The following is a 12,343-nucleotide window of genomic DNA, read 5'->3' on the forward strand; positions in this document are numbered from 1 at the left end:
GTTGCCAACCAATACTTATACCTCCTGTTAGGTGAATCTAAGTCATTCAGTTTAAAATCACCAACATAATGTTTTTTCTTACTGAAATGTAAAAATCATAATGTTACTTCAATGTATAATTTCAATGTAGAGCATAAAATTAATACCTGGCTTTTTGATTTAATGGAATTTTCCCTCTCCTCAAAGTTGATGCCTCAGGTTGACCATCAAATACACTGGTACCTAAGACAATAACTATAAAATTATGACTACTTAATACTACGATTTATAATTGTATTATTTGTTTGAATAAATTTACTTGATTCTTGCATAACGGTACTCTTGTCCAAATCAGCCATACTTATTTCAATAGTATTTACCTCTTCAGATAGATCTAAATAAAAAAAAAATAATTAATTATGATTACTGTATAGTCTAAGCATAGTTAAATTATTATTATTATATTTTGTTTTTATATATCTTACATCTTGGTCAAATAAAGATAATCAATTATACATATTTAACATTATTAAAATTATTATTATTATTATTTATATTTTTTATTATATTTTAAATTATATTTTTTTTTTTGATAATTACTTCAGAATAGTTCAACTAAACTAATTGTAGTTAAATACTATTTTATTAAATTTACTTTTCTTTGTTAATAATGTAATAAATATAATAATATATTAACATATTATATTGGATACATAATATTTCATTAACTTACCTCGGTCTCTCAAAGGAATTGAATTATCTGTCTCGAAACAAGGTACATCAATCGTTCCAATATTTGTGGCACACGCAGTCTTGGGAAATAGAACAATTTAATTTTGTGTGTGTATGCGTATGTTTTGCTATAAACATAGCACTTGTAAATTCATTTATAACATATATATTTATAGGCCGTGAATATTATTATATTTTTATATTATTATTGAAGAATTTGAAGCACCTCCTTATATAATACTACATTGGTTGTTCTTCCACTTGGGACAAAAATGACTAAATGTAAATGTATCACCATTTAAATCAGGTTGTTATAGCAACTATTTATAAACAAAAATTCCATCGTAAATTTTAGCTGTCCCACCCAGCGTTGCCCCGCGCAAAAGTCACCTCAGGTGAAAACCGAGATTTTTTTTATATTATATTAATAATAATAATAGCTGACCCGGCAGACTTCGTATTGCTTACTTCATGTTTTGCACTTCGTTGCCCTTTAAAAATGCCAATTCCTTATGACTTAGACTTTGTTCAATACGTTATTTAATATTCGATGGATGATGTTCTAGATTTATCTTAAGTTTTCTGTTGCCCGGAATAAAAATTCTGATTCGCAGCAGTATATTATCAGGTAGGTAATCTACCTGCGGTAGATCGCGGACCTAGTGGTATTTGTACGTAAGTGTATGATTTAACTCTAATAAAGTATCAAAGTTATACTAAGTTTGACATAATATGGTAGATTAATATAATCAATTAATACATAATCCTAACCTAGGTTTTGATTCTCAAAAATCTTGAATAACCCGGCTTTGCCCTTGTACATTTTTTGTGTTACCTACTATAACTTTTATTTTATCAGTTTTTATAATTATTACAGTCTGCTTTTAGATGTTATGTTGATCCTTGGTTGCCTATGTATTGTAATATTGTAATTTGTCGGCAAAAAATACTTAACATTATGGTGTTATAAAAACCAAAAAAAAATATATTTATATTGAAATATTTTATTCATCTCAATAACTCTTTATAAACAGTATTTTTAGTACTGCCTTTTGGGGTTAAAATAACCAAACTACTGGCAGAGCTTACTCTAGAACATGTGATATAGAACTGTCCATGTGAAAAACATTCTTCTCTCAAGTCAATCCCTGTCATGCTCAATGATTGTCCTTGAGACTTATTAATAGTTATAACAAAGCAAACTTTGAGTGGGAATTGTATTCTTTTTAATTCAAAGGGATAATCAGTTGGAATTTTTTAATTCTCGGGATTAAAACTATATCTCCTCTAGCGCTCCCAGTGATAACTATAGCGTTTATTACATTTTTGTGCAGAGCTTTAACTTGCAATCTTGGTTACTTTCTGATCCAAATTTTTCATACAGTTCATCATTGAGGTACACCTCAATAAATACCAACAATAATTATCCTGCTGCCACCAGCTCACATCGACAACCATATTAATTAGTTTTTATTAATTTGTAAGAATTTAAACAATTTTAGATAAGAATTAAAAATAACCGTACATAAACTGGGGTGCGCATATGAAGACGCATTAATAATTAATACTCGAAAATAATAAGTAAAACACCTTGTCCTCGTGTATGCGTAAATGCGTGGGTATTTTACGACTTCATGTTATCATGTTTTTATACACAATAATTAGTTGTAATAATAAAGTTATAAATGTGTTGACACATAAATCAAGTTGTTATAGCAACCATTTATAAACAAAAATTAAAAACAAAATTTCCATCGTAAATCTCAAAATCCCCGTTTTAGCAACCCTTTAAAATGCGAATTTTGAAAAATCCTTTCTTAGTGCGCCTATACGTTGCTTAAGGAACCTCTGTACAAAATTTGAAGTCCCTATACCCAGCGGTTTAGTCTGGGCGTTGATGAGTGAATCGGGGCGGTCTCCTATATGTATATAGATTATATTTTTTTTTTTGATAATTACTTCAGAATAGTTCAACTAAACTAATTGTAGTTAAATACTATTTTATTAAATTTACTTTTCTTTGTTAATAATGTAATAAATATAATAATATATTAACATATTATATTGGATACATAATATTTCATTAACTTACCTCGGTCTCTCAAAGGAATTGAATTATCTGTCTCGAAACAAGGTACATCAATCGTTCCAATATTTATGGCACACGCAGTCTTGGGAAATAGTTCTTTACGAATTTCTAACAAATAATAATCAATTTTAATTGAAATTCTTAAACAATACTACAAATGTATTACTTGTGAATGTAAAAATACTGGGCACAGCATTTTTTTTCAGAACTTTCTTGTTGTTAACCAGGCTCAAAGTATAGTCATTTTCTTCAAAATGCAAAAAACAAACTTTGGAATACTTTGAGTTTTTGAAGTTAATATCCACTTTCCTAATAGCACTGAGCCACAAACTACCCAGTTCTTCATTTTTAGGAATACTAAAAACAATTTAGTATTTGCTACAGACATGTAGTAATTCGACCATATTACTTTATTTTTATTACCTTTGAGCTGATACTGTTTGCAATAATTTCATATATCCAATTTATAGATCTAGTATTATATTCTTGTTATATGAATTCGTAGAATTAAAATACGTATATTATTTATATTATTTATAGATCTAGTTATATGAATTTTTAGAAAGCTAATACGCATTCAATAATCGTGTCTTAATAAACACGAAACTTGTGTTCCGGTTTACCATGACACAAACGTATATTCTGGGACTACGTCCATGATTAGTTTTATATAAAAAGGGTTGTGGTAGTATTAAGATTCAGACATAGTTAAGCCTCAAGTATGCATGGACCGGTGGCGTTGTTCTATACTTAACAACACATCGGGATAGTCGTTATTATTATTATTTTACTCTGTCTCAGTTAATAAATAACTTGATTTTCAAACTTATAAAAAACGAGTTGTTTATTTACTACACATTTCTTACGCTCTCTGAAGAAGATAGACGACAAAGTGGCAGTGGCGGCGCGTTAGGGTAGACAATGAGACATTGTCTACCCAAAAATATCAAACAATTTAATTTTAAAAATTAGTTGTTTATTGTAATATATGATACCTACCTATATAAGTATTTTATTTCTTCATAATTTTATAAATAAAATGTTATTTTATATTTACACTTATTCGTCTCAACAGTGTCTGTGTGGATAACGAGTATGACTAATTATATATAGTATAATTTTATTTATATCTTATCTATACCGTAATCGCTCCTTTGTCGCCGTCAAATCGGTCGAGACATATTGAATTGTGTCTCACTATTGATGACGGGCGTATGACATGGTAAACGTGGGACGTAGTGGGGTATTACTAAAATTATATGTATGAAAGAGACATGTCTCAACGTAATATTTTAATAATTTAATTGCATTCCGACTGTGGTTAATAGTACATGTTTAATGTTTATATTTTTTTCTTAATGAAGTGATATACATTTAAAACTTAATATGTCAGATATTATTGATATTATTTTAAATAAAGGTCTTGGTTCTTTTTCGTACGAAGAAAAATGCAATTTAAAAGGTAAGAGACCAACGCTACATTTGTCATTAGAATATAAAGAAGCAAAAACTTTAAGAAAATTTCAATTGTCTTGGTATTCAAAATTTAACTGGTTAGCGGGAAGTAGTGAAAGAAATAAATTATACTGTTACATATGTGTCTTGTTCAGAGGAGAGGATGAGTGGAGTATAAATGGTATTCCTAATATTAAAAACTTAGTTCGTAAAGCTGAAAAACACCAAATTTCAAAAAAACACCTAACTAACAAAGAAAGTTTTCATATGCTGGGTAAAAATAGGATTGAACATTCAATATCTGAGAGTCGTCGGTTAACTGCAATTAATCATAATAAACAAGTGGACATAAACAGAAAGATATTAGCTCGTTTAATCGATGTAGTTTGTTTTTTAGGAAAACAAGAATTGGCATTCCGTGGACATCGCGAGAATGAAGGTTCTTTATGAAACTACGGACGTATCATGCCAATCTCAAATGAGTTTAATTTTTCGTTATATTATTGACAATAAGATCGAAGAAAGATTTATAGGATTTTTCGATGTTTCTAAAAATAAGACTGCAGCTGGCTAATCCGAAGTAATTCTAAATGAACTTTCTAAGTGGAATATTGGTCAAAAAGTTGTGTGTCAAACATATGACGGTGCTTCTGTTATGGCTGGTGAAAAAAATGGGGTGCAGTCAATTATACAAAATATTTATCCAATGGCTATTTTTATACATTGTTACGCTCATCAATTGAATTTAGTTCTACTTCATGGCGCAAAAACAATAAAAGATGTTAAATTATTCATAGCAAACCTTACTATGTTCCACACATTTTTTAGTAGATCTTCTAAAAGAAGTGTCTTATTAAGAGAACAAGGATTTAAATTACCAAATCAATGTAATACTCGTTGGAATTATCATTCAAGAGCTGCTTTAACAATAAAAACTCATTTCAATGAACTAAAAAATGCCGTATCTCATGTAGTTGATGACCCTGGCTGGGATTCTACTTCTGTTTGTACTGCATCTGGTATATTGAGTATTATGAACAATCGAAAATTTGTTTACTTGTTGGTACTTTTTAGTAAAATATTTATATTTACTGATCACACATTGTGTATTCTACAAAATAAATCAACTTCTGATATTAAATATTGTGTTAACGAAATTAAAAGTCTTACTTCGCGGTTAAAAGATTTGAGAAATGAAACTTCCATACACGATATCATAAAATGTTCCATTGAATTAACGCAGATTTAAAGTATACAAATAAGGAACAAGCTACTTTACGTCGACTTACGTTTGAAATTATTGATTCATTAATTGTTCAAATAGATATTAGATTTAAAGATTTTGAAAAACTAGAATTTGTTGAAATAATAAATGAAAAAATGTTTGCATCATATAAAGTTCATTTTCCAGAAGAAAAATTAAGACAACTTTTTAAATACTATCCAGATATTTTTGATAGAGATCGTCTAAAAAATGAACTTTACATAATATATGCAGATCCATTGAAATACTTCGCTCCTTTGGAATTTATTGATTATATATTTAAAAGTAAGAACATAAAACATTTCTTAAATATTTTTACTAATTTTTCAAATGAATTATAATTATAATAATTGTAAATATTATTTTAGATGAGCTTCAAGAAGTATATCAAGAAGTCACCAAACTTATTCAATTAGTATTAACTATTCCTGCAACAACAGCCTCAAGTGAAAGATCCATGAGTACTTTAAAACGTATCAAATCCTTTTTAAGAAATTCAATGACAAATGATAGGCTTTCATCTTTGTCTACTTTAGCTATCGAAAAAAAATGTTAGGTGAATTATCAAAAGATCCAACATTATAAACAATGTAATAGATGTGTTCGCAACAAAACAAAATCGGCGAATTGATTTAAATTATATTCAAATATAGTTATTTTATGTAATTTACTTTTTTCATGATATAACACTATATCTTTGGTTATCTTGTTGTCTATCCTATAAAATTGTTCACGCGCCGCCACTGCAAAGTGGACTTCGTCGTTAAATCTTGTTGAGCCATCTTCACCAGGACCGGCTCACTACAGACAGGATGTATTAAAAATTAAAATAAAACTGCTAAAACTTTTACCTATGCATTGGTGTAACTTTTGAAGGAACCGTAGGACATCCTCGAATGCTACATTTGTTCACTTAAATATTCTATAGATATTTTAATGATAAAAAAAATCAATTGCACCTTACAGGACTTATAAGTTACTATACAAATTTGCAAGACACAGCTACACTAGTACGAATTTGGAAAAATTGATTACAAAAAATTATAAACAACAGTTGAACAGTACAAAGACAGAGTCGATGTCAAGTATAGACATTCAACAATTAGGATGACCTTTACCCACAGATATAAATAAGATGGGTATTATATACATAATTAGGTAAGTGTATTACAATACTATTTTATTATCAATTATATTATTATTTGTTAATAATACTTAGGTATGTAAGTATATTTAATTGAGCAATTTCTTAACTACAGTTAGAGTAGATGTATTTTGACAAATAAAAACAATGTTATATTGTATAAAAAATAAATACTTTTATATATTTTTTTTTTTTGAAAACTGCCTGATGGCGTTTTTATTATAACGATCAATGATCTTCAACAATACATTTCAGAGGAATACATAAATATAAGATACTAATGAATAATGACTTTCACATGTTATAAAATAAAATAGTTTTATGATAATATAAAATAATATAATATATAGGTAATAATATACTATATAATGTGTTAAACAACAACAAACTGGTTTTAACAAATAATTCCTTTATTGTATAACATTTTAAATCATACATTTAAAGAATTATTATAATTTATTGTGACAAAAATGAATATAATGAGTATCAATGGACAGACAAAAAAAAAAATTACATTTCAAATATTTTAAACTTAAATTCAAATTTTGGCGGGTCAATCAGTTCAAATAATTCTTATCAAGCATTGGAAGAATAAATATTTTATTATTTCTTCCACATTCGGGGTAAGTTGTAGTCTATCTCTCTTACTCAATGATCAAACTGGTTTTCTCTCTCAATGCGCAGTCCATTTCTTAATATGTCTATAGGTCAACTCGACTCGTCGACCGGAGACGATTTTTATTTTTTTTTATTGATTCATTTCACATTTGACTCGTGTCTCAATTAATCGTTTAGCGTGTTACGTAATTAACTTTGGTGACTGTTTATAATTTTTATGTTATTACACATTATTATACTATTTTTTTTTTAAATATTAATATACAATATAGTAATTAGTAATTACATACTATATACTATAATGGCAGACTGCGATGCAGTTGACTTTCTAAAAGCGTGGAATTTAGAACAATATATTGAAGTTTTTCGTGGTAAGTATTTTTTAATATTTAATACGTGTACAGTTCACTCTATAGCAGAGGATCCTAAAATGTTTTCCCATAAATCATGTGACCAAATTTTTCAATTTTCGTAGACCAATAATATTGAATTAATTATTACAAAATGTAATTATCTACAGAATTTATATATTTCTTCGACAGAAAACAATATAGATATGAAGACCATACCCTTGCTCACTGAAACCATGATGATGGAATTAATTCCAAGTGTCGGACACCGATCTCAGTTAAAATCAAATATTGATCAATGGAAAAATATTATCTATCAGATACCTTCACCCTCAGTAATTTTATATTATAATTATTCATAAGTATATAAATCAATTGTAATTTAAAAATAGGTTATTCGTAAAGGGTAATTGGTAGGTAATATAGGTACTTATTGTTTTAATGACAATTATGTTGATACTTATTCATGGTTTCATAAACAAAAATCGACTTATATTCTGTTATCATTAAAGTAATTTTAAAATTTTTGAAAACTGATGGAAAATATTTTATTCTCTTTTTGAAAATAGTGTCTAATTAGATAGGTACTTACTTGTAGTTTAAAGTAATTATTATACATGCACTTCTTAATTATTTAATTAAAAACATAATTAACTTGTATAATCTATCATTTATGATTAATTTAATTTTTATATTTCAATTTTTTATTTTCGGATAAATTTTGTTTTTAATTGTTATTTTCTTTAAATTATTTAACTAGGTACCACTATACTATTTTACAAACCCTTTTTTTACTAAAAAAATAAATATTTTTATGGAAGTAATTGTTTAGTTTTAATTTCAGCCTGTACCTTTAATTGAAACAGATATACAGATCGCCAATTTAATACAAAATAATATATGGGTAAGTCATTTTTGTTTTATTATTTGTAGGTTTGTCCTATTTAACACCTTGTAATAAATCTTCATTAAATTATTAATTAATTATAATACTTCAGTGGATACTTTAATTTTTACTTCAGAACTTAATTTTATTGTAAAAAAAAAATAAATACCTATATTCTTAATAAATTACTAGAGGTTCATATTCAATAATAATATTTTTATGTGAATAATTTGTTTTAAAAATTTTAGTCTGAAGCTTCCAATAGTAACAGTAGTGCCACCAGTAGTGTTGAGAAATCATACTTTATCATACTTTATCTTTTATTGAAACTTTAAAATCAGAGATTATAAAATATTTAAATACTTAATACTAATACAATTGACTGTTAATAATCATTAATTTTTTAAAAAAATTTTAAATAAAAAATATTATTCTCCTTGCATAATAGGAATTTCTATACCAGATAGAAGGGCATTAACAGTTGTAAAATTTTTATCCCATGGTGTTTTAATTTGGTAAAACCCTTTTTGAGTAAAAAACCAAATTCCTGTGGATTCTACAGGATATACTGCGTTCAAAGTTAAAAATATTTTAAAGAAGCAATCAACAGCAGGTCAGCAGCTGTAATAGAGTTTAGCTTATAAATAGTATAGTCAACAATAACCAAATAATTTTGAATACGATGATAGCTTTCTCCAACAATTATTATAAAGGGCTGTAATGTGTGACCAAGACTTGACAGCTTTTCTCTTCTTCTTGTTATAGTTTCCTGGACTTCAGCGTCACTTGATACTTTGGTAATAAATCCGTCTCTAGTTTTTAGCTTTGATTGTTTCCATTGTGTCTTAGACTTTTTTCCTCTAACAACTGAATTTCCAATGAGGAAGACCAAACAAAACAAACAAACTATATTTGATGTTTCTTCATCTAAAAAAAAAAAAAATATTAATCTAATATATAAATGTGAAAATGAAAACCTTTGAGTGATATGTTCTCGGAAACTACTAAACCGATCGTTATGATTTTTTTTTTTAAATTGAAGAGCTCATTGCGGAGAAGGTTCTTACGGACGAAAAATTTGAGAAAGTTATCGGGTTAGAGAAATATGACAAGGTGGTGATGAAATTACAGAAGCGCCATCTATCCAGCAAATAGTCAACTAAACTATTTTTGGTAGTCAATGGCAACCATTTAAATAAAATAAATCATTTATTTAAAATGTTTTTAAAAATGCATGCAAATAGACATACAAACTTAAATCGTTGTCATAGTAAAAAAAGAAATTAAAAATCTTTATTTATAAAAATGGAGACAAAAATGTATAAAAATTCATCAATTGAGAACAGCTGAACCGATTTCGCTAATTATTTTTTAGTTGTATTTGTTATTATCTGGAGAAGGTTTTTACGAAAGAAAATTTTTAAAAAGTCAACCGAATAAGTAGAAAAAGTGCAAAATCTATTCATTGATGTCTTGGATTTGAACTCAATACCATTGTCTTTATTTACTCTATGGTAGACGTAGACATCTAAACATCAGCTCGATGTACAATCAATATAATCTATGGTTTCTATAGTTATTTTAGTTTGGAAATATGAAATTTGTTAAGTGAATTTTTTTTTAGTTCACAATAATCTGTCTATCTTCTATCTTCTATATATATATAAAAATAGAGACAAAAATGCATAACATTCATCAATTGAGAACGGCTGGATCGATTTCGCTCATTCTTATTTTGTTTGGGTCGTAATTTCCAGGAGAAGGTTCTTATGTAAGAAAAAGTTAAGAAAATTGCACGGAAAATTAAAAAAAAATACAATGAAAAATAAAAAATACCGATGACTACTATTACTATTATTATTATTATTTATTTTCCCCATTTTTGTAACATTTTTCACTGATGATTCGCTCCTATTGGTCGCAAGAGAAGGTGCTTATGTAGTACAATTTTAGGAAAATCCACCAGAAAACTTCGGAATCTGGATGTAAAAAAACAACAACAACTGTCACTGCAGTCCAGCAAGAAAATAAACTATATTAAGGTCACTATTGATTATGATTGAATATAATAATTATAGACCTGTTGTTATATTTTGTTAAAACCATAACAAAAAAAATAAGAATTAGCAAAATAAGTCAATGCCTACAGTAAATTTCAAATTCACAGCATTAAACTAACATAACAAGTTATACCAAGTTTTATTGTTTTACCAACAGGCAACAATATAAAAACCACGAGATGGCACATTATTGTATTTTACCCACCGTAGTAAAATAAAAAAAATGATATAACTTTGAAACTTAAGTGTTAGAAATTATAAGCTTACGTACACATCTCGCGGGGTCCGCAATCCACCACGTGTGGATTGCCTACATGATAATATACTGCTCGCATAATCATAAGAGAGTCTCACGGCAACGGCAAGCAGAATGACTATAATATTATGACTTGAGTAACTCACTGACAAATAAACGTAGAGCCTGAACAATGATAGATCGATGCTTAAAATTTACACGGTACATTCGTAAAATCGTACCACACATTTAGTGTGCAATAAGAAAGCATAGGACAATGAAAATAGGATTGTTACCCATACTAGCTGTTATTGTCCTGCTGGTGCAGGAGGGATGTGTAAACACATTTGTGCTGTAGCTTATTTTATTAATAATGATGATGATTTTTCAAAAACAAATTTGCCTCAACAATGGGGTAAACCTTCTAAGTCTGGCCAAGAAAAATACAAAAAAGGTAAAACAATTGAATCCTTATTTCCCAACAAAAGGCTAAAATCTGAAAAAAACAAATTAGATATTGCAGTGGATCATCAAACTCTTATCGAAGAACACAACATATTAAACATTCATTGTAGTTTGAGTACTGTGTTGAAAGAAGAATGTCTTTCAGCTACAGAAAGAGAATGTAAAAAATGCATTTCATTTATAATAAACCAATTAGAATTTGATTTTACTGTAGAGTTAAATCAAATTCATTTATCTACAATTTTGTATGCACAAAAATTAAACATGATCACTTTAAATCTGAACATATTTCCTTTAGATTTAAAAGCTCATAATTTTACTATTTGTATATAAATATAGATGATAGTAAAATGATGCAAGGGTTTAATAGCACAATTTATCAGTCTAATGATATATGGAAAAGAGAGAGAGATTTTCGTTTATCAGCAAGTGCAAAAGCTCACAAAATAAAGACTTACAGGAACTGGTCAGATGAAGGATTATCAATTTTATGTAGCACATTATTAAAGGAAAACAAATTGAGAAAGCAAGGTAAAATAATTGTAACTTATTGTCAACAAAATGAACCAATAGCTTTAGAAGCATTCAAGCAGATATACAATAAAGATGTACTAAATTGTAGTTTAATAGTAGATGTTAAACGACCATGGCTATGTGCAAGTTCCGATGGACTTATTTTGAATGAAAGTGGTACCATAGAAAAGGTATTGGAAATTAAATGTCCAATATCATGTAAAGACAAACCCATAGTTGATTCTAATAAAAATATAAATGTTAAATATTTGGAATGGGATAAGACAACTGGAAAATTAACTTTAAAAAGTAGACATGTATTTATACTCAATGCCAATTGTTAATCCATTGTAGTGGTTTGAACTCCTGTGACTTATTTGTGTATAATAACATTGAACCAATTCTAGTGACAGTAGAAAAAAATCAACTATTTCTTAATAACTTAATTAATAAAATGTCCTTTTTTTACTTTTCCTTTTTTTTTTACCAAAATTGGTTGATAATTTTGATGCTAAATAATTTGTTTAACACCTATGTAATTTGTATAGTTATT

The 12,343-nt window shown here is 27.7% G+C and overlaps 1 protein-coding gene and 1 pseudogene across 1 annotated transcript; both read right to left on the reverse strand.

The window, feature by feature from the left end:
- Positions 1 to 248: 248 nt before the first annotated feature.
- LOC126549792 (uncharacterized) lies at positions 249 to 3,255 on the reverse strand. Its single transcript, XM_050200168.1, has 4 exons — positions 3,224 to 3,255; positions 2,967 to 3,157; positions 2,804 to 2,908; positions 249 to 373 (listed from the first exon to the last, which is right to left on the reverse strand). The coding sequence occupies exons 1-4, from the start codon at positions 3,253 to 3,255 to the stop codon at positions 249 to 251; spliced, it is 453 nt and encodes a 150-aa protein (XP_050056125.1).
- Positions 3,256 to 8,945: 5,690 nt separating this feature from the next.
- On the reverse strand, positions 8,946 to 11,112 carry LOC126549793 (uncharacterized; annotated as a pseudogene).
- Positions 11,113 to 12,343: the final 1,231 nt, after the last annotated feature.

Source organism: Aphis gossypii, chromosome 2 (assembly GCF_020184175.1).
Source record: "Aphis gossypii isolate Hap1 chromosome 2, ASM2018417v2, whole genome shotgun sequence".
Classification (NCBI taxonomy): Eukaryota; Metazoa; Arthropoda; class Insecta; order Hemiptera; family Aphididae; genus Aphis; species Aphis gossypii.